This window comes from Somniosus microcephalus, chromosome 19 (genome assembly GCF_052327205.1).
Source record: "Somniosus microcephalus isolate GS21.2 chromosome 19, FLI_Smic_1.0, whole genome shotgun sequence".
Lineage (NCBI taxonomy): Eukaryota > Metazoa > Chordata > Chondrichthyes > Squaliformes > Somniosidae > Somniosus > Somniosus microcephalus.
Window position 1 is genome coordinate 66,370,563 of NC_141005.1, and position 25,138 is coordinate 66,395,700.

A 25,138-nucleotide genomic window follows, 5' to 3' on the forward strand; every position below is an offset into this window, starting at 1 on the left:
GTCGACCGGTCCAGGATACGAAGGGCTGGGGAGCAGTCACCTTTATACTAGGACCTGTGGGAGGAGTCAGCCGAGGCATGTCCAGGCATGTACACAGTGGAATACAAACAGGACAAACAGGAATACAAACAGTGGTTTACCACACCAACCAGTGGGATTTTCCCCTGATTGACCTTGTTAAGCCTGCCCTCAGCAGGCCAATTAGGGCAAAGCCAGTTGCAGAGCACGTCACTGTATGACATGTCATCTGTCAAGAATTTTTGAACAAAGAAATGTCATCGTTTGATAGCTTTGTGAAGCTGTCAGTGACAATCTGTGTAGTCTGATGAGTCCTTGTGTTCAGGACTCATCAAACCTTTCTACTTTGCAGAAATCAGCTGGCTGTTGGATCGGAGGATGCAGTAGCCAGTCTCTGATCTCTACAATGGAGATGTCGGGGACTCCGGCTCCACAGCAGCTGAAGGCTGTAGGAAGAAACAAAGGTAAGTTAACATTTTCTAACACTTTACACTCACCTCGCATACTTACCACTCCACACTTGCACGCATCACTCACCTCTACATCGCACTTTCAGACCCCTCCGACCCCCGCAGACCCACTGCTTGCCTCCTACACCCTGGCAGGGTTCCCCCAGGTCGGGAAGCCTGCACTTCGGGACGAAAAATGGGGATAGTCCTATTTTCTGCCTGTTAACTACCTGTTAACAGGCAGTTAATAGGCTTTAATCTCTTCCTGCCTCCAAGGAGACGGGACCCGGGGCGGGACGGCTTCCCGCCTCCTGGCAAGAGGGCACGGAGGCCACTTTCCCGGCAGCCCCGCCTCCATACCTGCCTCCTCGGGGCTGAGAAAATCGCCCCAGTGAATCACTTTCCCAATGGAAAGGAGGCAACAGCATGAGAGAGTACACCACTGTTACACGTATAAAATTCTTAGAGGGCTTGACAAGGTAGATGCTAAGAGGCTGTATTCCCTGGCTGGAGAGCCTAGAACTGGGGTCATAGACTTAGGATAAGGGTTCAGCCATTTAGGTCTGAGATGAGGAGAAATTTCTTCACTTACATGGTTGTGAATCTTTGGAATTCCCCACCCCAGAGGGCTGAGGTTGCTCAGTCATTGAGTATATTCAAGAATGAGATTGATAGATTTTTGGACACTAAAGGAATCAAGGGATATGGGGATAGGGCAGGAAAGTGGAGTTGAGGTAGAAGATCAGCCATGACCATGATCTTATTGAATGGCGGAGCAGGCTCAAGGGGCCATATGGCCTACTCCTGCTCCTTTCCAAAAGTGCAGGGTCTCATTGATGGCACACTTAGCAATCAGGCCTCTCTAGCAGCAAATCCACAGCCTATATGAATAGAAAAGGCTTTCATTTGATCAACGTGCAATTGGTGTTGGACTACTGGAACAGAATAACACAAATTAATGCACAATACTCTGGCAGCAGCCACAGTACCTCCATTACACAGCAATCTGTTGTACCACTACTATTTGAAGGAGCAGACAAGCTAGAAAGCTGCCTGGGTAATGATAGCGTTGAGAAATACCCAAACAGAGGCAGAATCCAAATACAATTAAGCTCATGCCTGCATTCAAGTTCTGGTGGAACAAAGAATTGGTTATGTTGAAACACAAATACCGACATTTGAACAAATTATTAGAGTGCTCCTCTACAACCATGCTAAATGCCAAAACCAGCAGTATCTACTCCGTATTGCAAAGCTTTTCTACCCAGGGAGGGGAAATCACTAAGCAGGAGGCCCAGGAGGGTCAGTGTGAATTTCTGGCAGGGAAGGAAAAGGAGGAGGAAGCAGAAGAAATGGTTGATGCTGATGTGCAACCCGAGAGACTGGTGTGTCAATTAAAGTAACTGTTTCATCCGTGCCTCCTCCTGCTATGCACTGGCTGCTGCGCACCCCTAGCAGATGACTAGGGGTCTGTGTAGGAACTGATCCTTGGCCACCACTTGCGAATAAGGTTCTCTCAGACGGCTTCCATAGCCTTTCCAAGATAGAAGTGAGAGTTTCCTAGAAATTGGAGTCCAGGTCTCAATAGAAGCAGTCACAGAAATCATAAGAGAAACTAAACCACACTTTCTGTGTCCTCTGTGGCTCCCCTGCAGGTGGCATTGGAGTTGCTACTTGCTCCGTAGTGGACTTTGGGTTTTTTAATCTGTGTTGTGTGACTGTAGGTCTCAGAGCTGCACTGCTGCAGAGTCTGCACCGTACCGTGCAGGAAGCTCTGAAATCTCTCAAAAGTAGCCCTGTAAGACAAAAATCTGTGGGTCCTGTAGAAGAGGAACATCTGTCCCTAGACTTCTATTCAGGATGCTGCCCATATCCGGTCCATCACCAAGACTGCTTATTTCAACCTCCATAACATTAGCCACCTCTGCCTCTGCCATAGCTCTTCTGCTGATGAAACCCTCACCAAGTCCCGTTCATTCATGATCTCTGCGCTCGCTGACCAACATTGTCCCCTGGTCCGGCAACACCTTGATTTTAAAACTCTCATCCTTGTTTTTAAATCCCTCCATTCCCTCGCCCCTCCCTATCTCTGTAATCTCCTCTAGCCATACAACCTTCTGAGATCGCCAGGCTCCTTCAATTCTGGCCTCTTGCGCATCCCCGATTTTCATCACTCCACCACTACCTGTCTCTCCTCCTTTAAGATGCTCCTTAAAACCAACCTCTTTGAGCAAGCTTTTGGTCATCTTTCCTCATATCTCCCGTATGTGGCTTGGTGTCAGGTTTATTTGATAACGCTCCTGTGAAGCGCCTTGGGACGTTTTACTATGTTAAATGCGCTATATACATGCAAGTTGTTGTTGCTGCTCATCTGCTGCCAACTCAGCTTGTTCCTTCTCATGTGCTGTGTGCTTCACCATGTGCTCCCGCCTGACTCTCTATCTCATTCCGCCATGGTGGATCTATCTGAGCATGATCAGGAGTGTGTGACAGATGCTCATGAAATGGTCCTGCTTCTTGCACATTTCTGGTGGGAGGTACATCACTTGGCAGGCACTCCAAAAAGAGGAAAGGAACATGAGGTAGTATGGTTTGTATTTAACATGGTTCTGAACACAATACCAATGCCAATACGTTGAGTGCCATTGTGCTGTTAGGCAGATGTACCAGCATGTTTGAGTTTGAAGTGGAAACAAGAAGTTAAAGAAAACTCTTACCTACTACCAAGCCACCAAGTTTTGCTTGGCTCACAATCTCTATTGCCTCTACTCATGATTTGAATGGCATCCTTGAAGCCCATGGTGATTCAAAATTTAGGATTTGGCAAGCCTGCAGACAATCTGGCTTCTCTACTTTGATTGTGTTCAGCCTTCACCTATAAACACAGGAAAAAATCTGCGTTCAGCATTTGCCACCCAGTGCCCAACCTCTTGTCCACCTTGTATAACTGGATGAAATCACAGCAAGTAATTTCATGTGGCATAGAGATTTGGTGGCACAACATGCAACACTTGAACATTGTGGCTGGCACAGAAAAAATCTTCTAATGTTACAAGTTGAAGCATTAAGGACATGGAAGATTTAGTGTGCAAATGTGAAAGATTATGCCAATGTTACCCTTGCTTCATTGTTGATGCTGCACCACGTTGGCAGTGCAGTGACAAGAATATTATGGGCAAAGACTAAATTGTCAAACTGTGGGTAATTTTACTTTGCATTCTTCCTGATGTTTGACAATGTATTCCTTATCTCCTCTCATGATCTATGCATGTGAGAGATAGCAGTCACTTGAACTGTCACCTCCTGCCATGCATGTTGCAGAGTGGCTCGCACAAGAGGGTTCTTCTCAGTGCCAAATGTTGCTTCCCTCCTCTGTTGCACCTCTTTCAGCAGAACATCCAATGTTTCACCATTGAAGGAGACACTTCTGCCCACTACCCCTTAATGATCGTCCATACCTGCTGGTTCACGCAGCCACAACAAAACAAATTAGGAAGCACTTTTTCATACAATCTGGAACTTGCACCTGTAGGAATTAATAGCGGGGTTGGGGTTATTGTCTCTGGCTAGTCAGAAGCCTCTGAGCTGCTCCAGGGACCCCCGTGCGGTTTTGAAGCGCTCCCCTATTCCTGGTTCTGACCGCCGGACTTATTCGGTAGCGATGTAGACAGAAAACGTGACTCGTGGTTGGGTGCAAAACAGACCAGTATTTATTGAAACAAAAAGAAACAAATTGAAAATAAACAATACAGCACACCTATGCTGAAATACAGCACTTTACTTCTCACAGTACACTTTAGAGTCTACTACAGCACTCGTTTGCTTAATAGAACACTGTTACTTAAATGCAGCACTTTACTTCTTAGTACAACACTGTTACTTAGATACAGCACTTTTAATACAGCTACTTAGTGTTCACTACAGCACTTTTCTGCTTAGTGCAACACTGTTACTTAGATACAGCACTTTTAATACAGCTACTTAGTGTTCTCTACAGCACCTTTCTGCTTAGTGCAACACTGTTACTTAAATAGGGGAGGAGAAAACGGACACAACGAGGGAAAATTGACTAAAATTACAGTTTAACAAGATTCCCCTTAATTCCCACCCTTATACCTATTCTAAGTTGCCTTGTAATGGGCCAGAAAATGTATGCTCACCAATGAACACCTGCCCCGTGCCCTTGCGGTCTTAGATTCTTCACCACCCTGAAGATAGAGATACCCCAGTGTTTAAAAGTAACTGCTGGTATTCCACTCCCTTGGGTGGGCTCCCAAGTTGTAGAGGGCATGGAGGCGAGGCTGCAGAGAGAGAGAGAGATGGCTTCTTGAGAAGCTATCTTATACCCCATTTGGGGCCAAAATCTTCCCGCCCAAATCCGGATGCATCTGGGCTAAACAAAAAGGGATCCAAACTGTCCCTATTGACTGTGATGGGTTTTGAATGAACCACCCATTCATTGTGATGGGTTTTTGAATGCATCCCCATTCTTGTGATGGGTTGAATGAAACTGTCTCAGTTTGAAAAACCATGTCTATTTCCTTAATTGCTGAGTAAACAGCCCTTGGATGTTAGTGTAAACAAACTGATTATCCTGTGGTCACGCCCAACCGCAATTGATTGGCAGTCTCAAGTGGTTCAACATTGTAGCAGTTTAGTGTAAACAAACATCCATTGTCCTGCAGGGAGGGAAACTCCCTGAACTGCCTTTGATTGACAGTTTAACTACTCCATTGCTTCAAGGGCTGTTTTTTTTTTCTAAATCCTTTGTCAGCCATCTTTGATTTTCCCTTTTCATATGCACACAGTCTGTGTGGTGTCTCCTGCCACGAGGTCGGACAGCCATCTTTGATTATCCTTTTTCACAGACACACACAGGCTGCCTTTCCAGTCCTCTTTGTCAGCCCGTGCTTTGAAGAGAGACTGTCCTTTTGTCTTCTGCCACAAGGTCTGATGGCCATTTTGATCCCTGGATTTTTAAAGGTATATTCTACCCAGGTATTTTTTAATCAAAAATCAATCTTCGGAACTGTAGGAAATTTTGAAATTATTGCGAAATCCTACACACCCCAAAAGGCTGTGGATGCTGGGTCAATTGAAATTTTCAAGACTGAGTGTCATAAATCTCATCCTCATAAAGAAACTACTCATGAAATAACGCTGGACGGCCAGCTGGTGGTGCCGTCCAATGAGTATAAATACTTGGGCGTGGACCCAGCTTGCCAGGGACATTTTGTAAGACAGGAACTAGTGAAGTACAACTAGACCTCCATGTTCTGAAACAAGTTGATTAAAGCCTTGCTTTATACTCAAACCAAGTGCGTAGTGAGTTTTATTACGTCACTGAGTTTAATAGATTCTTGTTAGGTAAAGATATCAAGGAATATGGAGCAAAGGCGGGTAAATGCAGTTGAGGTACAGATCATTTAGGCTCGAGAGGCTGAATGGCCAACTCCTGTTCCTATGTTTCTATAAATACCAATGTTTAAATGGAGCAGCAGCACTTTAAGGGCATCTGCTATCCTGATTCTGGGCCCGGTTTCATTCATAGAACTCACTGCATTCATAAGAAACACACAGGGAGCACGTGATAATTATTTAAATGAGCTAACTGTTGAATTTGGTGAGGTTAATTCCCCAATCACCATGCATGGGACATCCGCTCACACAGTGACCCAGCTCCATTTTTTGCCTGAATTGTAGAATCATCCCTATTCATGTTGACTTTGGGTGCAAACAGTATAAAGTGGTGCACTCCCCAGATATCCCTCACCTTCATCAGCACAAAATACAACTCCTAAGGAGACGTGAGTAATTACTAATTTCGGTTAATGCTGTTCAGTAGGATTTGAGATTTTTCCGTAGAAATTGTATCTACACTTAATTTTGCTGTAAAACTTGCTTTCTCTTTCCAAGGCTCTTGAGATCTGTGTTCCTTTGATGAAGTTGGAGGAAACCATTTTGATCCTTGCTGATGTGAGGTTTTGTTCCCCAAACTCAGAATGGTAAGATTGGATGTATCATTGGTTAGTGATGAATGGGGCTTGTACTGTTGCCGTAGCATAACATTCCCAAAGTTTTCAAGATGGTCCCATCAAGATGGTCCCATCTGTAACTCCACGTGAATTGATGCAGATATTTGAGTGGCCGACTGGCGGAGCACACCTCCCAACCAGACTAATTTTGTTGGAACTCCTGCCCCTGCCAGCCCCACAAAAATAATTTCAAACTTACCTGTGCTGGGCCTCTTCTCCTCTATTGTCGTGGTACTGATTGGAGAGTGCACAGTGCACTCATTATCCAAACAAAAGACTCATTATGCCAGACATTAAATCATATGTCAATGGGCAATCCTCCCCTCACTCTGCACTGTGCCTCAAGACGCATTCAAGCCACCAGGTGTTAAAGCAATGGGCACAAGGTTCATCGGGTGCCTATCTTGTTCTGTGTAAGTGCTTGTGAGGCATAGCAACAGGGTGCAAAAGATGAGTTTTTCCCCCAAGAAAGTTGAAATGGCATGACCTAAAAAAAGGGCCTTAGGGGAAGCTGATTCAGGACTCAATCATGTGCCTACCCGATAACATTTACTCACGACAGGAGGAGGGAATAACTGATACTGTGTAGAAAAATTGAACAGACTTCAGTTCAATTAACAATATTGTGCTACATATAATAAGCAGTGATGGTCCCTATATAATACACAGTGATGGCCTTTAAAGACTATTAATCACATATAATATGTAGTATTGGTCAGTTATATAATAAAATGTAATCTATATAATCTATTGATTCTATATAACAATATTCATTTATATCGATGGCATTCGCAAAGTTACCATCTCTGATCCTCGTGAAACATTACCAGAGCTGGGAGTAAGGGCAACTCATCAGAAAAAACAAGGGAATTCTTTTAGGAATAATACCTATCCCAACATCGATAGATGTAAGAAGTCACACAACACCAGGTTATAGTCCAACAGCTTTATTTGAAATCACAAGCTTTCGGAGCGCTGCTCCTTTGTCAGGTGAAGTGAAGTCACCTGACGAAGGAGCAGCGTTCCGAAAGCTTGTGATTTCAAATAAAGCTGTTGGACTATAACCTGGTGTTGTGTGACTTCTTACATTTGTCCACCCCAGTCCAACTCCGGCATCTCCACACCACAACATCGATAGAGCTAGTGAAGGGGCTGCATTAAATGCACCAGGTTTTTGAATGAAACTGCTGGTGCTGTAGACTTTTTCACTTCTCTCACTCCTGTAGTGGTGGCAGACTTCAAATCAGGTGCCCACCATCTGGGGAACTATATTATGTGTGCTTTCGGTCAAAGCACTGGTTCGACTTGATCTTTAATTTGTTTTCAGTCTGAGTTTATGCATAGAGTGTGCATTTAAAGTGCTTAATTTAGCAGTTTGGAGTGAAGCTGCATAGCATTTGCTGACTGGCTGGAAAATTATCAGTGACAAACATGAGGCTTAATTTTATTGACAACATTAACCCATGTTAATTAATTGGACACATTTCCATTGTCCAAGGTAGGGCCACTATTATAGTGTTGCAATTACTTGACTGCTTTGCTTTACCACAAAGTGAACATCTTCACCATTGTCCCTGCACCTGTTCCGATAGATGACAATGTTTGTACACTGGGCATTAAATCCATTTTAGACAGAACCCAGAAACAATTATAATGGTCGGTGACTGCCTGATGATCATTGCATACCAACATTTCCAATCATAATGATCAGCAAGGTTAAGTTGTTGTCTAGGGAACTCCACATTTCTCTGTGAAACTTGTGAGGATGTTTCCTGTAGCTGCTCACTAGATAGAGCTGGGAAATTGTGACTGTAATGAAAGGGAGGAAGGAAGACTTGCAATTATACAGCGCCTTTCATGACCACCGGACGTCTCAAAGCGTTTTACAGCCAATGAAGTACTTTTGAAGTGTAGTCACTTTTGTAATGTGGGAACTGCGGCAGCCAATTTGCACACAGCAAGCTCCCACAAACAGCAATGTGAAAATGCCCAGGTAATCTGTTTTTGTTATGTTGCTTGAGGGAGAAATATTGGCCATGACACCGGGGATAAATCCCCCACTCTTCTTTGAAATGGTGCCCTGGGATCTTTTACGTCCACCTAAGAGAGCAGACAGGGCCTCGGTTTAACGCCTCATCTGAAAAACGGCACCTCCGACAGTGCAGCACTCCCTCAGCACTGCATTGAAGTGTCAGCCTAGCTTTATGTGCTCAAGTCCTTGGAGTGGGACTTGAACCCACAACCTTCTGAATCAGAGGCGAGTGTGCTACCCACTGAGCCACAGCTGACACTGTGTGAGCAATAGCAGCCCACGCAATTTGCGGCAGTATATCCAGGTAGCTCTCCAAACACCAAACTAATGGACAAGTGACTGTCAATGTTATCAGTGATACAGGAATGTACGATTTGAACATGGCCGACAACTGATGTGTCGCAAGTATTTTCTGGTGTGACCTGATTTATTTCAGTTTTGTTAATGCGTTGATTGTTGGATGCATTGAAGTGCTTTCATACTGTGTTAGCTTGTTACACGCTGCTGTGATTCTATTGCATTGAAGGAATGTACGCAAATTGCATGTTAATGAGAGAAAAGGCTGAATTTGCTTTGTTTAAGAGCTGTTTCATTTCTATGAGCAAGGAGAGATTGCTGGGAAATCCTTGTCCTATTAAAAACAGAGAACTTCACCCATATTCAGCAACGTGGGAAGGAGGGATGAACTGAGTTTCTCATCTGAGAGGATTGGTGTTGAGTTCAACCTTCTTTCTACTAAGCTTCAGGAGTTTCAGTGTCACACAAAGCACTTGTGCTTTATTTTCTGAAAACAGGCTGACGTGGACAGGGAGCTAATAAGAAAGCTTACTGGTAAAGCAAGAATTGGTTACTGCACATTTCAATAAAGCATAACAGACATTTTTGGTGGAGATCATCTGCAAAACCTTTGGGGGTGATTTTTCCCAGCCCCGAGGAGGCAGGTCAGTTGGCAAAATGGCAAACACTGTGGGCGGGTTCAGAACCCACCTCCGCGCAATTTTGCTGGAGGCGGGTTTGATGGGTGCGATTCGGTCCCGCCTCCATCAGTCGGGAGAGGTAGTTAACACCCTTAAATAGTAGTTAGGGGCCTCTATAATCCTATTTTTACAGGCCTTCGTTACTTTACCACATTTTCAGCGTGTTGCACGACCCTCCTAAACCATGCCAGGTAATCCTGGCGGGTTGACAAGTGGGTGGCCTCCTCACAGCTGCAGCTCCGCCATTAAAACGGAGCTTTCATCAGGGAGCAGCTGCAGGTGGCAGAACTTTTGTTCCAAAGGTCTTTCAGCACTTTTAGCAGGCCTACCGAAGTCGGAGATGCTGCAGTTTCTATCTCTCAACTGTAGGACCTCCTTGGAAGACCCTCTCCCAGCTTGGACTGAGCGCTTCCCCAATGGAGGTATCTGCCAGCAGCATGGGAACCATTTATTTCCTTTCACCATGGACCTCAGATTCGGATGAGGAGCAGTAGCAGAACCAGGCAGCTCAGCAGCAACAGCAGCAGGAGCCCCAACCTCCTGCTCACCCACCTGATGCTGCACAGGGCAGAAAGTGCCAGCGCATGGAAGCATGTCGTACAAGGAATGCACTCATCCTGGACAGATTTACATAGGTTGCCCATTATGGCACATGTGCTTGGCTCCTTCTTAACACATGATAGACAATGGACATGACCCTCTGGCCTCCTTTCACTCTGACCACCAACCTGACCACGCAAGTGTCGCAGAGCCAGCAATGTGGAGCTGCCTAAGCTGAAATAACAGATGCCATCACGCCAACAGTTTGCCATCACCTAATTTTAATACATTCCCACAGGGATGGCATTTCATCAATAAACAGAAACAATCACCCAATCTGCACACACACCTGGAGGTTATATCCCTTGCCAGCTGGACCCACACAGCTTTGGTTTCTTTGCGAGGCCTCTTCCTCCCAGATGAGGGGAAGAACATCTCCCTGCTAGCTCTCGCCCCCTCAACCAGGATACCCAGCGCCTCACCCGAGAACCTCGGGGAGGCCCTTGCCTTGGAGCTGGCCATTCTTCAAGGAGATAACAGCTTGGAGGTGGTGCAGCATCGACCAAAAAACAATGGAATGAGCCAAGGCAGCAAGCAGCCCTTAAATGAAGCTGGATAAGTGACGTCAGCAGAGGCGAGTTTCAGTCCCAAAACGCTAATTGGTCCAGGGAACCCACACCTCTGAAATCAACTGGCCAATTCGGGGAAAATCGCAAATTTTTCCCACCTCTCAGTGAAGGCGGGTTTGGAACCCACCCAAATCGAAACCCGACTCCATTGGGAAAATCGCCCCCTTTAGAGCAGAAAAGCTACTGGGATGATGACTCTAGCTTTTAATATTATCATCTACATTAAAGGGAGGGATCTAGGAATATCATGACAGCTGTACGCTAATATTCCTTTTGAATGCTGAACTTAAAATTTAACAATATTTAATAATTTTGACATATCTGACTTATTGAAAAGCGATATTCCACTCTGAGCAGATTGGATTCATAGTAAAATGGGTAGAGACAATTAAAAGGTCATTAATTACATCCATTGACAGGAAGTTGCGTGCTGCAATAGCAATGTGTCACTTAAGGCAGAAAAGATCTTTGAATGAACATCTGATAACACAATAATTTCAGTAGTTAACTCTTTTTCATTGAATGCCTTTCTGTATCCACGTTAGAAGTTTGGCCTAGACTCCTTGTTCATTAAGTGGATTTCCATATTCTACAATAGCCTGGATTTTAGCTCGGAGGTGTGTTCCGTGCGGGGGGTGGGGTGTGGTAGGGGGTGGAGGGGGCTGTGTTGAGGCCAAGAAACTCAGAAGTATGGGTTTCCTGAATGTCCTGCAACTGCAGGATGTCTTTAAATGTTTTTCTGCATGTTTCCTGCACACAACCAGCCCGATTGACAGGCTAGAGACCTGTCAGGTGGGAAGTCCTACAGCACAAGGCCGTAGCTGAGCTGGCCTGAGAGCAGGTAGGTCTAGTGGGGGGTGGGAGATTTTGGGGAGGGGATCCAATTGCGGGGTGGGGTGTCCGATGGTGGTCGGGGGCCCGATGGTGGTCGGGGGCCCGATGGTGGTCGGCGGGGGGGGTGGTGGATGCAGATGGTGGTCGGGGTGTCCGATGGTGGCCGGGGGGCGGGGGGTGCGGTCCAATGGTAGGGTGGGGAAGCACACAGATCATTGGCCTGGGTGCGTGGTTTACTGGGTAGTTGTTGGGCCTGGGGGAAACACCCTTGCTCTTCCTGGCCCACAGGCAGTGCTGTAAAGGCACTTACCGCATGAATTCAGCCCTTCTCGCCTCCTTTTACCTGTCGGGTTCCCTGAGGCTGACATGAGTTAAAAATAGAATGCCTGTTAAAATGAAGGCACGCAGCCTCATTATAACATTTAAGTATCTGACCTGCCCCTTGCGAGCAGTTTGGTCGCCAACCCCTCATCCCACCTCCGTTAAAACCGGAAGTAGGCGTGTTGGGTTCCTGTTTCAGGTTTTTAAAATTTTTACCTCTGACTCGACCCCAACCCACCTGTTTTTGGGAGCTAAGATTCAGCACAATGAGCTATTTACTGTGGCAATACCAATGGATTAATCTCTTTGTGTTGGATCAGGGCAACAGATGGGTTATCCCCTGTCATCTATTCTGTTTGACCTTGAATTCATAGAGATGACTTAGCTTCACCAAGACTCATTGATTCACATGATTAGCACTTTACCCTGTATGATTGCTATAGTCCTGGTCCTGCAGGCCAAATCATTTGGACTTGAGTGGTTCTCAGCACAGCTGAAATATAAGATCAGTCTGGCAGAATGTTATTTCTACTACACTGGTGCAACCTAGCATCTACCTTTTAAATGGACTAGGGAGGGACCTCTGGTGCCCCAGGATTGAATTCTCCTTGGCAAGTTAGCAGCAGTAAATGTGGGTAAGGTATTATCCAGGACAACAGACATGAAATATTGGAGTCTTTTTTTTATTCATTTATGGGATGTGGGTGTCGCTGGCAAGGCCAGCATTTATTGCCCTTCCCTAATTGCCCTTGAGAAGGTGGTGGTGAGCCGCCGCCTTGAACCGCTGCAGTCCATGTGGTGAAGGTACTCCCACAGTGTTGTTAGGTAGGGGGTGCCAGGATTTTGACCCAGCGACGATGAAGGAACGACGATTAAGTTCCAAGTCAGGATGGTGTGTGACTTGGAGGGGAGCTTGGAGGTGGTGGTGTTCCCAATGTTTAATGTCCCTCATACTGTGACAGAATCTAAGAGGCATGCATGATTTTCAATGTAATGGCATCACATGCACGTGATAAGAAGATACATTTTAACATGCTTTATCTCATGATGTGTTTATTAAAAAAAGACACCAACTCAATTAAGCTTAATAAATATACATCTTGCAGAACAAATCACACCGCTACCAAGTAAAACTCTTGTACCTTTGCATGCCCTCAGCCAGCCACCAGGATCTAGACTACTTCTTGAAGTGAAACTCCTGTCGATCAGTGGAATCCGTATAAAGGAAAAATCAGAGGACGAGCAGCTGGAATTAATCAATAGAGAGCGGGAGAAAGGCAATAACTATTTCCAGAGTAAGGACTATCAGCTGGCACTCCTTACCTACACTTGCGCATTGAAGATCATAGAGTCAAGCTCCACAGGTACTGAAGTATAGTCAACTTCATCTCAATCAATACCTGAGATTGGAACCCCAATCAATTTTACCTATCTTCATCCATTATAGTTACAGCTGATAACTCAGTAATTTCAGTAGTTAACTCTTGTTAATTGAATGCCTTTCTACCCATGGTAGATTGGGTAGAGCAGGTGTGTACTCTAATGGGGAACTTCCTAGTGAGCTGGTCACATTACATTTAGCTTAATAAATTGATGCAAAGTAGATACAGTCCAGTGGGGGTGTTTTGAGTGGGTTGGATTCTTGGCGGTGGTGTAGGTTCAGTCTAATTGGAAGGAGGGTCCTTGTGGGCTGGCGTGGAGTAGATTGAGTCAAATTGTAGAGCTCCTGGTGGGTTGGTTTGGATGCATTGTAGTCTAATGAGAGATTTCCTTTAGGGTTGGGCTGAGTAGGTTTATTGTAATGAGGGGAGGGTTCCTGCTGGGCTGGTGCATAGTGTGCATCTAATCCTGTTTGTGTGAACTTTTTTCCCTTCTGCGCCTCCTGTTCAATGTCAGACAAAGCCGCCTGGTCATCCAGCTACTCCTTTTCTTCAACTGGAGCTATCTACTCCAATCCGATTTCCCATCTCTTTCCCAAAGTCCTTTCAGTGTTTCCAATTAGGATTTTGAAATGGTGGCACTGCTATTGGAGCACTGCTGCTTGGTGACACAGGGGCCAATTGTAACTGTAGCCGCCCGTTGTATTCGGGGCGGTAGTGACCTGAAAAAGGCCTTGAGTCATTTACCGCCCCGTTGACGCTGGCACTGTAGCCACCACCATTTTGGCAGGAACCTTGAGATGGGTGGCTGGGTAATTAGTAGAGATCTGGGAGTGGGCTACCTGCTTGCCCTCTTACAAGCAGAGATGTGAATCCAGGCAGAATGAAGAATGGGCATAACTAGGGTTTGCTGGACTAAGTATCTGTCAGTATGAAATTTCCAAGAATGGCACATTCAGATTATACCTTTTTTTTTAGGTGAGGTAAATCTTGAAAAAAAGGACATGCTTCTTAATGAGAAAGTGAAGTGTTATAGCAATATGGCAGCCTGTCACTTAAAGACAGGAAACTTAAAGGAGACAATCTCCTGCTGTGATATTGTCCTGCAGCACCGGCCTCACCACTGCAAGGCCTTATTCAGGAAGGGGAAGGTAGGTCTGTTGTTCATTCGCTGCTGATTTCTTTGTAATACTGCCTGTGTTTGGAATGCTGCAACGAGCAATCGCTGTTTTGTGTGAAATTGTTTCAGGTGCTGGCAATGCAGCAGATATATCCCCTTTCCATTGTCTTCCTAAAGAAAGCCTTAGCTGTGCAGCCAGAGCACCCGGTGAGTGGTCTTTATGTTCTCTCTAATTAGGGCATTGGGTAAGGGAAGAAATCTTGTCATTCATTAACGGATAAATTCTAGATGACGGGCCAAGTCCTAAAGTGCAGAAGATTGCCACGGTTGGAAAGAACGGTAGGGGAAATAGGTGATCAAATGGTGATTAGGTGATCCCAATCTTAAGTTTTTAAAGCCTGGAGAGTGGAGAAGGAAGGGAGAATGAGAACAATGAGTTCGGGTTTTAGCTTGCAGCTGACTGCATTTGCAGAACACTGTAATGATCAATATATAGACTGATTCTGATGATAGGTGTTAAATTTAGATTTAACATTTAGCAGTCCATAAGCATGTGTTCGTAACCTTGGATGTAGGCGCACACTTGGGGCTGAGATTTCCTCCTCCCACTGGGAAAGACTCAGGGCAAGACTTGCACCTGCTACCCTGAACCCAATGTGGCCCTGGGTTGTGCTGTTTATCTGTGTAGGGCAGGCTACCAGCAGGATACTTGCCAGTAAGAGGGAGCTTGCTATAGTTGGAGACCTGCATATGGGGGGCTTCAGGCAGCACCAGAAGACAAATTGATTCTTAAAGGGAGCAGAAGCACTTTGAAGAGGTGAAGAAGAATGGAGGTCCGGGCCCCAGATGTAACGAGGCCTAAACAAGATGCTTCTTGCAACCTGAGGAGGGAAGCGCTCAAAAACGTCTTCAATGCATCTGTCTGCTGCTACCCCAGGGATCACCGCCACTCCTCTGCTGGAGCTGGTGCAGTAGATGGCTGGAAAATCTATCGTAATGCCCATCATCACTTACATGCGGCAAGGATTGAAAGGGTGGCTGGTGAATTTCCCTACTGGGGCGGGGGAGGTGGAGGAAAATCCAGGTTGGGTGGGATGTGTCAGTCGGCCTCCTTACCCAATTTTGCTTCATTTTCCTCTGCTAGATACAACGGAGGAAAATTCAGCCTGGTAATCCTTGCATAGTTAGATGTGATATGGTAATTCAGGCTCCAGTCAAAAATAGCAATGTGGAGGTGGACGAGGGAACCTTGAATTTGTGAAAAGAACGCTAACGCTGGAAAATACAATTGGTTACCAAAGTGGATGCGCACAATGCGTTTTTATGACTTTCCTCTGTCTACTGTCTTAACGGAGGGATTAACCTAGTTATTTTTTATATAGTTTAACGGCACTATTAAAATAGTGGACATAGGAATGTTATACGAATGCATTGAGTGTCAACTAATATCACCAACAGTAATTCCCAGCCTTTTGACCTGGAAACACTGAGCCTTCTCGGTTCGACATCTTGCTGAAGCTGTTACACAAGTTTTACACTTTTCCACAGCTGGATTGCAAAATTCTTTCGCACTTTTCTTGGCTAAGTGGAAATTTTGCTGAAATATCATTTGTAGGAAGCCATCAGCCAGGGTTGAATAGTGGAGGCATATGTGAATGGATAGACATTCTGAACTTTTACTTGATTACCTTTGAGGTTCAGGGACGAATTATACAGAACTAGCCCTCAGGAGATGGAATAAGTCAAGCGGGGATAAGTCAGTGTGAGGGGTGTGCTTAAGGGCCTGAATAGACTTTTCTCATTCCACGTTCTCTTCTCTTCTTCAGCTACCAAGACTGCATTCGCAGAAATTCAGAGTGGCTCTGCCTGACAGAGCGGGGGGTGGCAGGTTGACTGTAGACTGTGGGGAAGATGGGGATCGGCAATGTTGGCATGTTTTTTTAATCTCTTTCCCTCACGTTCTAACATTTTTGTTTGTGTGGGCCTCTCTTATGTCTCCCGATCTCCCGACTTAACACTGGCGGAAAGACTGGAGAAGTGCCGGAAATGGCTGAAATTGGTTATTTCTCCAGGGTTTCTACCAATCAAAGTTACAGTGGGAGCTGGAGAGAACCCTACAGAAATTTTCCCCCAAATTCTTTTAGACCAGGAACCAAAGGCTGGATTTTCCTCCGTTGTATCTAGCAGAGGAAAATGAAGAAAAATTGGGCAAGGAAGCCGACTGCCACATCCCACCCAACCTGGATTCTCGGTTCTCCATCTTGCTGAAGCTGTTACACATAGGTTTTGCACTTTTCCACAGCTGGATTACAAAATTCTTTAGCAAAATTCGGGATGTAACAATGCTTCAGTCCATGTAATGCAATGCCACTCCCTGTTACACTATGTCATTGTGTGCCACTGTTTACACCTCCAGGAAATTAAAGAGGAAATTAAGACTATTATTAGCACATGGACAAAACAGAAAATATCTGGTATTACAGAGAAATTTGGAGAACGCAGCTCAAAACTGCAAGCCACCAGGCGCAAGTCCTTTAAGGTAGGCTTCAAACTACCCACTGGCTGGATTGGATGGGAACCAAGGGGCACTTTTCCAGAATAGTAGTTGTAATGTGAGCTTGGCAGGGGGATGGGCACCAGCATATAGTAGTAGAAAAGAGGAATAAGGTGCATAAAAGAGTGAGTGTATTGGATAGTACTAGAGACAAAGTAGTACTAGAGGCAGAAGTAGGACCATTTTAGGTAGGAGCAGACTAGGAAAGACTACGAAAAATTCAAAAATGGGTTTAGAATGCATGTACGTAAACGCACAAAGTGTGGTGAATAAGGTTGGTGAGCTACAAGCACAATTAGCCGTGTGGCAATATGATGTGGCAATAACGGAAATGTGACTTAAAAACGGTGAGGACTGGGCACTTAATATTCAAAGGTACAAGGGCCTAGAAATTCAGTTGGGCGCTGCAAGCTTTGCGCCCAGTTGGCGCCTAAAGAGGGTTTCTGCGCCAGTATAAGAGGTTGCGCTGATATTCAGCGCTGCGGTAATGGCGGCGGTAGCCGGTAGCGCTGCGCCGACACCAATGACGTCATCGGTGTGCGCAGTGCCCCGGTACCGCCCCGCTTCCGGCCCAAACCCCATATTTAGTTGCGGCCGCAAACAACGTTCGTGAAACGGGGCCGTACTGCTGCGCTACTGGGGCGCTTTAAGGTGGAGGTGCGGCCGGCCGCTTTTTCGGCGGCCGCCTGCCCGCACCTCCCTCCCCGGCCTCCTCCACCACCCCCCCGCGGCATTGGTGGTTGATTCCCGTGAGTCCGGCACTTCTCCGTGGTGCTGGGCTCATTTGCTGGCAGAATCCAGCGGCGATCTCACGGCTGCAGGCAGCTCCTCCTTAAGAGAAGGAGGAGGCCTGCAGTACCCCAGCCTGCTGCACCGCATCAGGTGGCGCAGCGGCAGCTGGAGCGCTGAAATTCACTTTCAGCGCCCCAAGCGGAGGCGGGCACACCCTGGAACAGCGCCCGGTTCCGAATTGGGGCGCTAAAAGTGAATTTCTGGCAGTCGCAACGGGCTCCGCGCGCAGCGCTAACTTTTGGGCATTAGCCTGCTGGCGGGCCTTAACTGAATTTCTAGGCCAAGGTGTTCAGAAAAGATAGAGAAGGAAAAAAGGGAGGTGGGTGGCAGCGCTGATTAAGGAAGACATTGTAGTGTTGGAAAGGAAGGATGTTCTTGAGGGGACAAGGACAGTATCCATTTGGTTATAGAGTTGAGGAGCAAGAAGGGTATGATCACAGTATTGGGGGTATTCTATAGACCTCCAAATAGAGAGAGGAGCAAATCTGCAGGGAAATCGCAGAGATATGCAAGAGCTATAGGTCTAGAAATTCAGTGCCCTTAGCACCGATTTTGCGGCGCTAGAGGGCCTAGCGCTGCAATTGGCGCCGGTTCCTAAATTGCCTGGGGCCCTTCCGCGGCGGTAGACCGGTAGCGCTGCGCCGGCACCGACGACGTCATCGGTGTGCACAGCGTCCCGGTTGCCGTGGTAACCCGGCCCCAAGCCGAAATTCAGTTGCGCCCGCCTCGCCCGTGGCAGGCGCAACTAAGACTCTGGCAACAGAGTCTTCCCCCAGTGTGCGCCGGCGCATAAAGGTGGAGCGGCGGCCGGCCGCGTTCCCGGCGGCCGCCTGCCCGCACCTCCCTTCCCGGACTCCTGCATTCCCCCCCCGCGGCCCTGATCAGTGTCTCATGCGAGCCCGGCACTTCCCCGAGGTGCCGGGCTCAGATGTCGGGTCAATCCGCCGGACAGTTGTCGGCTGCAGGCAGCTCCTCCTTAACAGGAGGAGGAGGCCTGCAGTTCCCCCGCCTGCCGCACCGCATCGGGTGCCGCAGCGGGGGATTAGCGCCGGGAAACCCAAGTTCACGCCCGTTTTGAGGCGCTAAAGGAGGGTTTTAGCGCCCGCCGCCGTTTGGGCCCGGCGCACCCGAATTTTCGTCGGGCGCTGCCGCATTACCGCTGGCGCAAACTTTCTGGCGCTACAGCCCTGGCAAGACCAGAACCCAATTTCTAGGCCATAGAGTGGTGATATTGGGGGACTTTAATTACCCAAATATCGATTGAGATAATGTTAGGGTAAAGGGAAAGGAGGGGGAGGAATTTCTGAAATGTGTTCAGGAGAATTTCCTTGACCAATATTTTCTTGGCCCAACTAGGAAGGAGACATTGCTGGGTCTAGTGCTGGGGAATGAGGTGGGCCAGGTCGACCAAGTGTCTGTGGGAGAACACTTGGGTACGAGTGATCATCGTATCATAAGATTTAGATTAGCAATGGAGAGGAGCAAGGAACAATCTAGAGTGGAACTTCTAAACTGGAATAGGGCTAACTTCAATGGGATGCGAAAGGATCTAGCCAGGGTAAAATGGAACCAAAGACTGACAGGAAAAAATGTAATGGAACAATGGGTGATCTTTAAGGAGATGTTCCAAGTACAGGCTAGGTACATTCCAACAAGAGGGAAGGGTAAGGGAACCAAAGCAAGGGCTCCTTGGATGACAAGGGAGATAGAGAAGATGATGAAACAAAAAAAGAGGGTGTATGATGCATGTCAGGTGAATTCTTCAAGGGAGAACCAGACCAAATACAATAAGTTGAGAGGGGAAGTGAAGATGAAAATAAGATTGGCATTTGAATTGGAATTGGAATATGAGACCTGGGAGTTAATGTGCTTAGATCCCTGAAGGTGGCAGGACATATTGAGAGATTGGTTAGCAAAGCATATGGAATCTTGAGCTTCATAAATAGAGGTATTGAGTACAAAAATAGAGAAGTTATGCTGAACCTTTATAAAGCAGTGGTTAGGCCACAACTGGAGTATTGCGTCCAGTTCTGGTCACCACACTTTAGGAAGGATGTGAAGGCCCTTGAGAGGGTGCAGAGGAGATTTACCAGAATGATTCCGGGGATGGGGATCTTAGCTACAAGGACAGGTTGGAGAAGCTGGATTTGTTTTCATTAGAGCAAAGGAGGTTGAGGGGTGATTTGATAGAGGTGTACAAGATTATGACGGGTTTGGATAGGCTAGATGGGGAAAGGCTGTTCCCACTAGTTGATGGTACAAGGACTAGGGGACACAGATTTAAGGTTTTGGGAAAGAGATACAGGGGGGATGTGAGGAAAAACCTTTTTACGCAGCGAGTGGTGAGGACCTGGAACTCGCTGCTGACGGAAGTGGTGGAAGCGGAGACACTCAATGTTTTCAAGGGGAGATTGGATAGGCACTTGAGGGAAATAAACTTGCAGGGCTACGTGGATAGAGCGGGGAAATGGGGCTGACTGGATTGCTCTACAGAGAGCCAGCGCGGACTCTATGGGCCGAATGGCCTCCTTCTGTGCCGTTATGACTCTATGACAACCTGCTAGAACCTAGGCTTGAGTCTTTTCCCATCAGAGCCTCATTTACATTCCTTGGGCATGGGTTTATGAGAGGGTTTCTGTTATTCACCAGTTAGGCCAAATGTGTATGAATTCTCTGTGATTTGAAACCCATTGACGCTGAGGAAAAGATCAATGATTGTACTAGTTGTCACAGGGGTGTATGATTTAACATACAGTGCAACATTTTAAAGGGAAGGCGTGTAAATCTCTGGGGTATCTGCTTAAACATAGCGCAACATGAGCAAGCTCCCACATGTTCCAGCCTCACTGATGGTGTTTGTAGGTATGCGGCATGCTTAGAATAAGGCAAGCAATCAATGCTTGCCTGACCTCTACTTGTGATTGTATCAGAGTACCTTGATGCATTTAAGGGGAGGCTAGATAAGTACATGGGGGAGAAAGGAATAGAAAGATATGTTGATTGGGTTAGATGAAGTAAGGTGGGAGGAGGCTCGTGTGGAGCACAAGCACCGACACAGACCAGTTGGGCTGAATGGCGTGTTTCTGTGCTGTAGATTCTATGTAATTCTCCAAATATATCAGATTCCTGCCTCCCACTTACTGCATTTATGTCCGGGCAATAAATGCTGGTCTTGCCAGCAACGCCCACATCCCATGAACAATTTTTTTTAAAAGCCTCCTTCATGCCTAACCCCACATCCTATCCATTACCAAGACAGCTTATTTCCACCTCTGCAACATTGCCCACTTCTGCCCATCTGGTGCTAAAACCTTTACCGATTCCTTTCCATTTCTAGGCTTGATTTCTCTAATGAAATCCTCGCTGGTCTCTCAAATCTCAATGAGCACCAACTGGTCCAAAACTCAGCTACCCAAACTGTCCTACTAAGTCTGACACACCCCTCACCCCCACCTTCCTGATTACACTGGCTCCCAGTCCTCCAATGCATTAAATTTAAAATGATTTTCCTCATCTTCAGATCATTTCATGGCCTCAGCCCAAGGTATCTCTGCAACCTCCACCTGGCCTTATATCCTCTCTCACACCCTTCAGTCATCCAACTCTGGCCTTTTGTTTATTCCTCCTTATCTTTTTCCTGCTGTTGGTGGTAGAAACTTCAGCTGATTCGGCCCTACTCTCTGGAACTGGATCTCGAGGCATCAGCTGTGACTCAGTAGTAGCACACTCGCCTCTGAGTCACAAGGTAATGGGTTCAAGTCCCACTCCCGAGACTTTCCATAGAATCTGTGACACTCCAGTTCAGTGCTGAGGGAGTGCTGCACTGTCGGAGGTGCCGTCCTTCAGCTAAGACATTGAACCAAGGTCCCGTCTGCCCCCTCAGGTTGACGTAAAAGATCCCATGGCACTATTTTGAAGAAGTGCAGTGGAGTTCTTCCTGGTGTCCTGGACAACATTTATCCCTCAACCAACATCGCTAAGATAGATTATCTGGTCATTATCACCTAGCTGTTTATGGGACCCTGCTGTGTGCAAATTTGCTACCGCATTTCCTACATTACAACAGTGACTCCACTTCAAAAAGTACTTCATTGGCTGTAAAGCACTTGGGAGGTCCTGAAGTCGTGCAAGGCGCTATGTAAATGCAAGTCTTTCTGTTACTTTTTTAAAACCCTCCGCCTCTCTGCTTCTCTCGCCACCTTTATAATCCTTCTCCAAACAAGACCAAGCTTTTCATTACCCCTCCTGATCTCTTCACTTCCTCCATAGATTGGCATCTCTGTTCTTATATTTTTCCCTCTTACCTTTGTTAAGTGCCTTGGCACATTTTCTATATCAACAGCGCTGTATAAACTCAAGTTGTTACTGTTGTTGCTCTGTCTGACTCTGTCCAGCCCTATGTTTCCTTTCTCAGGTTCTAAGTCTTCTTTACATATAACGATAATTATGTCGGAGTACTTGATAATTTGCTGGCCAAGTTCAACTAATCCACTCAGTCTTGGTGCTAGCCTTCAGTGGAGTGACTGGGATAGCATTTGCATGGGGATTCTCCTGATCTCCCACCATAGCTTTGGCGGAAGCCTCTGAGAAATGGTATAAATGACCCCACTGTGTTATGAACAACATTTAGCTGGAGTTGTAACTCTGTTAAACGTTAATGCACAGATCCACCATCTTCACCTTTCATTCAGGATTGAGAGGGGGGCAAAGCAGGAACTTGCACTCACTCTCAATTAAGATATAAACAAATGTAGAAACTATATACCTAGCTACCAAACAGCGGAATTAAATCCAGTTCCGTTCATGGTGACGAGATCCCACCGTTTCAGCTGGCTGTCCCTTAATATTAAACAACTTCATCATGGAAAATAACCCTAATACCTTAGATTAGGGACTGTGGTTCTGACTTCCCATTTACAATCCTCATTCTAGAATCTAAAGTCTTTGCCGTAGTGATTTTCTGAACTCCATTTCAATTACTCTGTAACCATTTTCACTTTTCACTCAGAAATCCCTTATCATCACTGTCAGCCTGGCTCAGTTGGTAATACACTTGCCTATTGGTCAAGTTGCAGACCAGGACCTAAGTACATAGGGGGAGAATTTGCATGGTGGTTTATCCCTGCCGTCTGCCATAACTTCGGTGGAAAAGCCGCAACAACCCCGGAAAAATGATGGGCTGGATCTTGCTGGCGCTGGCCACCTTGTTAGACTTGCGCCGGTTGTTAGACTTTTCCTGCATCCTTCAGCTCAAAAGAGTTTGCGTCATAACTTGCTGGAAGTGCGACCTGATTAGGGCAATAGGGCATCTGGGACCTCAGTGAATGGTGGGACCAACAGTGTATCTCCTTAACCAGTGAGATTTAAGGATTGAGAAAGAATCAGGAATGACAGAGAAGTGGGGTGAATTAAAGCCAAGTCAGGTACAGAAAGAGAAATAAAGAGAGGGAAAAAATATTAGATTAAGGGAGAGAGAAAAAAAAGACAGAAAGGATAAGTAAGAAAAAATAAATAAATTAAAAAATTTTGAAAATTCCAACAACAATTTACTATATGCAGGAATAAGATTGAATGCTTTAAATTGTTCCCTTTCTGGGCCAGAGAGGTTGATTGGCATTGCATTAACAATTATCACATTGGTAGAAAGGGTCTTACACTCTTAATTACCAGACTTAACTTTCTGTGGTGAGTTTAATGGGCAATTATTGTGAAAATCCAGCAAGTTCTTAAAAATAACGGGCAGGCTAAGGGTGAGATACTGTTTGTGTGATGCAAATGGCAGAGCGGCGTAAACCACCCAGCAAGTTCTGAAGTTTCTCAATTCATGGCATATCTCTTAATCCCCTGAATTTGCTGGTTGATTTGCACATTAATAATGGCGCGTGTCATTTACATGCCGTTATTTTCCAGCAAGATCTGGTCCGATGTTTTTCTTCAGGGTTTCCATGGCTCTCCGCTGAAGTCACGGTGGACAAGCGTGAAAACTCTGCCAGTAATAGAGCCCCATAATCATCCAGAAGGATAGTCCAGCTTCTGCTTCTCCCCTCTTGGCTTTGTCATGTTGTTTCTCTGCTCTTTCCAGCTCCAGTGTTTTTGCCTTTTGAGAGTCTCTCCAATCTCTCTTATGTACACTAAGTGTTGATAGGCGAAAGGGTCCACATGGTGTCTTGTATCCTCATGATTATTGCTGCTTATTGTTATTAATATTCATATTTTCTAATTCTATTCATATTTTTCTTTCCCAGATTATATCCTGGAAGTGGACGATAGGAATTTCTGCCATATTATTGGGTAGTATGGTTTTATATAAATGGAGATGAATCCTAATCTAATAAAGAGAGACCTGTTTCAGATTAAACTTAAGAACTTGCTTCAGATTATGCTGGGGTTGAGATATCTACAAACTGTTCATTAAAAGTAGTTTGCAAATCTGTGTGCAGAGCTGAACACGGCTCAGCAATTCAAACTGAACTGAAATGTTTAAATATATATATTTACAAACGGGTTCGATTGTTTGGTATTTTTTACCTGGAGCACTGCCTCTTCACTAGAGTACTAAGATTCATTGCCATGAAATGGGAGGAAACCGCCTTTCATTCTGAGAGGAACATTCCAACTAGAGGTTGTACCATCTCTCTGTATTGAGATGAAAATGTCGTACCTCATATCTCCTAACAGTTGGCTGAAGGGAACATTTGGAAGCAGTGATGCGGAATTCAATACGTGGGGATAAATGATATAAAATTGTATTCCATATTTGCTTAAGTGACTCGGGTACATCCAAAACCATGTTTGACTCTTTGAACCAAAAGCAGCATTACCGTGGTCAGAGCAGAATGATGGTAAGAATGAAAACTAGAAGAAAGGGGACTCACCTGATGGAGGAAAGCGAACTCACCTGATGGAGGAAAGGGGACTCACCTGATGGAGGAAAGGGGACTCACCTGATGGAGGAAAGAGGACTCACCTGATGGAGGAAAGGGGACTCACCTGATGGAGGAAAGGGGACTCACCTGATGGAGGAAAGCGGACTCACCTGATGGAAGAAAGGGGACAACTGATGGAGGAAAGGGGACTCACCTGATGAAGGAAAGGGGACTCACCTGATGGAGGAAAGGGGACTCACCTGATGGAGGAAAGGGGACTCACCTGATGGAGGAAAGGGGACTCACCTGATGGAAGAAAGGGGACTCACCTGATGGAAGAAAGGGGACTCACATGATGGAAGAAAGGGGACTCACCTGAAGGAAGAAAGAGGACTCACCTGATGGAGGAAACTGAACTCACCTGATGGAAGAAAGGGGACTCACCTGATGGAAGAAAGGGGACTCACCTGATGGAAGAAAGGGGACTCACCTGATGGAGGAAAGCGAACTCACCTGATGGAGGAAAGGGGACTCACCTGATGGAGGAAAGGGGACTCACCTGATGGAGGAAAGAGGACTCACCTGATGGAAG

General features: G+C 46.0%; 1 protein-coding gene across 2 annotated transcripts in view; it reads left to right on the forward strand.

The window, feature by feature from the left end:
- Positions 1-24,038, forward strand: part of LOC147104565 (peptidyl-prolyl cis-trans isomerase FKBP8-like) — a 48,075-nt gene extending 24,037 nt beyond the window's left edge. For both annotated transcript variants that reach the window (XM_085962154.1, XM_085962153.1), the window contains 6 exons: positions 6,384-6,472; positions 12,994-13,199; positions 14,193-14,365; positions 14,464-14,541; positions 16,751-16,873; positions 23,926-24,038. In XM_085962154.1, coding sequence (XP_085818280.1) covers positions 6,384-6,472; positions 12,994-13,199; positions 14,193-14,365; positions 14,464-14,541; positions 16,751-16,873; positions 23,926-24,000 — 744 coding nt within the window. In that variant the 3' untranslated portion in view covers positions 24,001-24,038. The remainder of the gene's footprint in view (positions 1-6,383; positions 6,473-12,993; positions 13,200-14,192; positions 14,366-14,463; positions 14,542-16,750; positions 16,874-23,925) is intronic.
- The last annotated feature ends 1,100 nt before the right edge of the window (positions 24,039-25,138 follow it).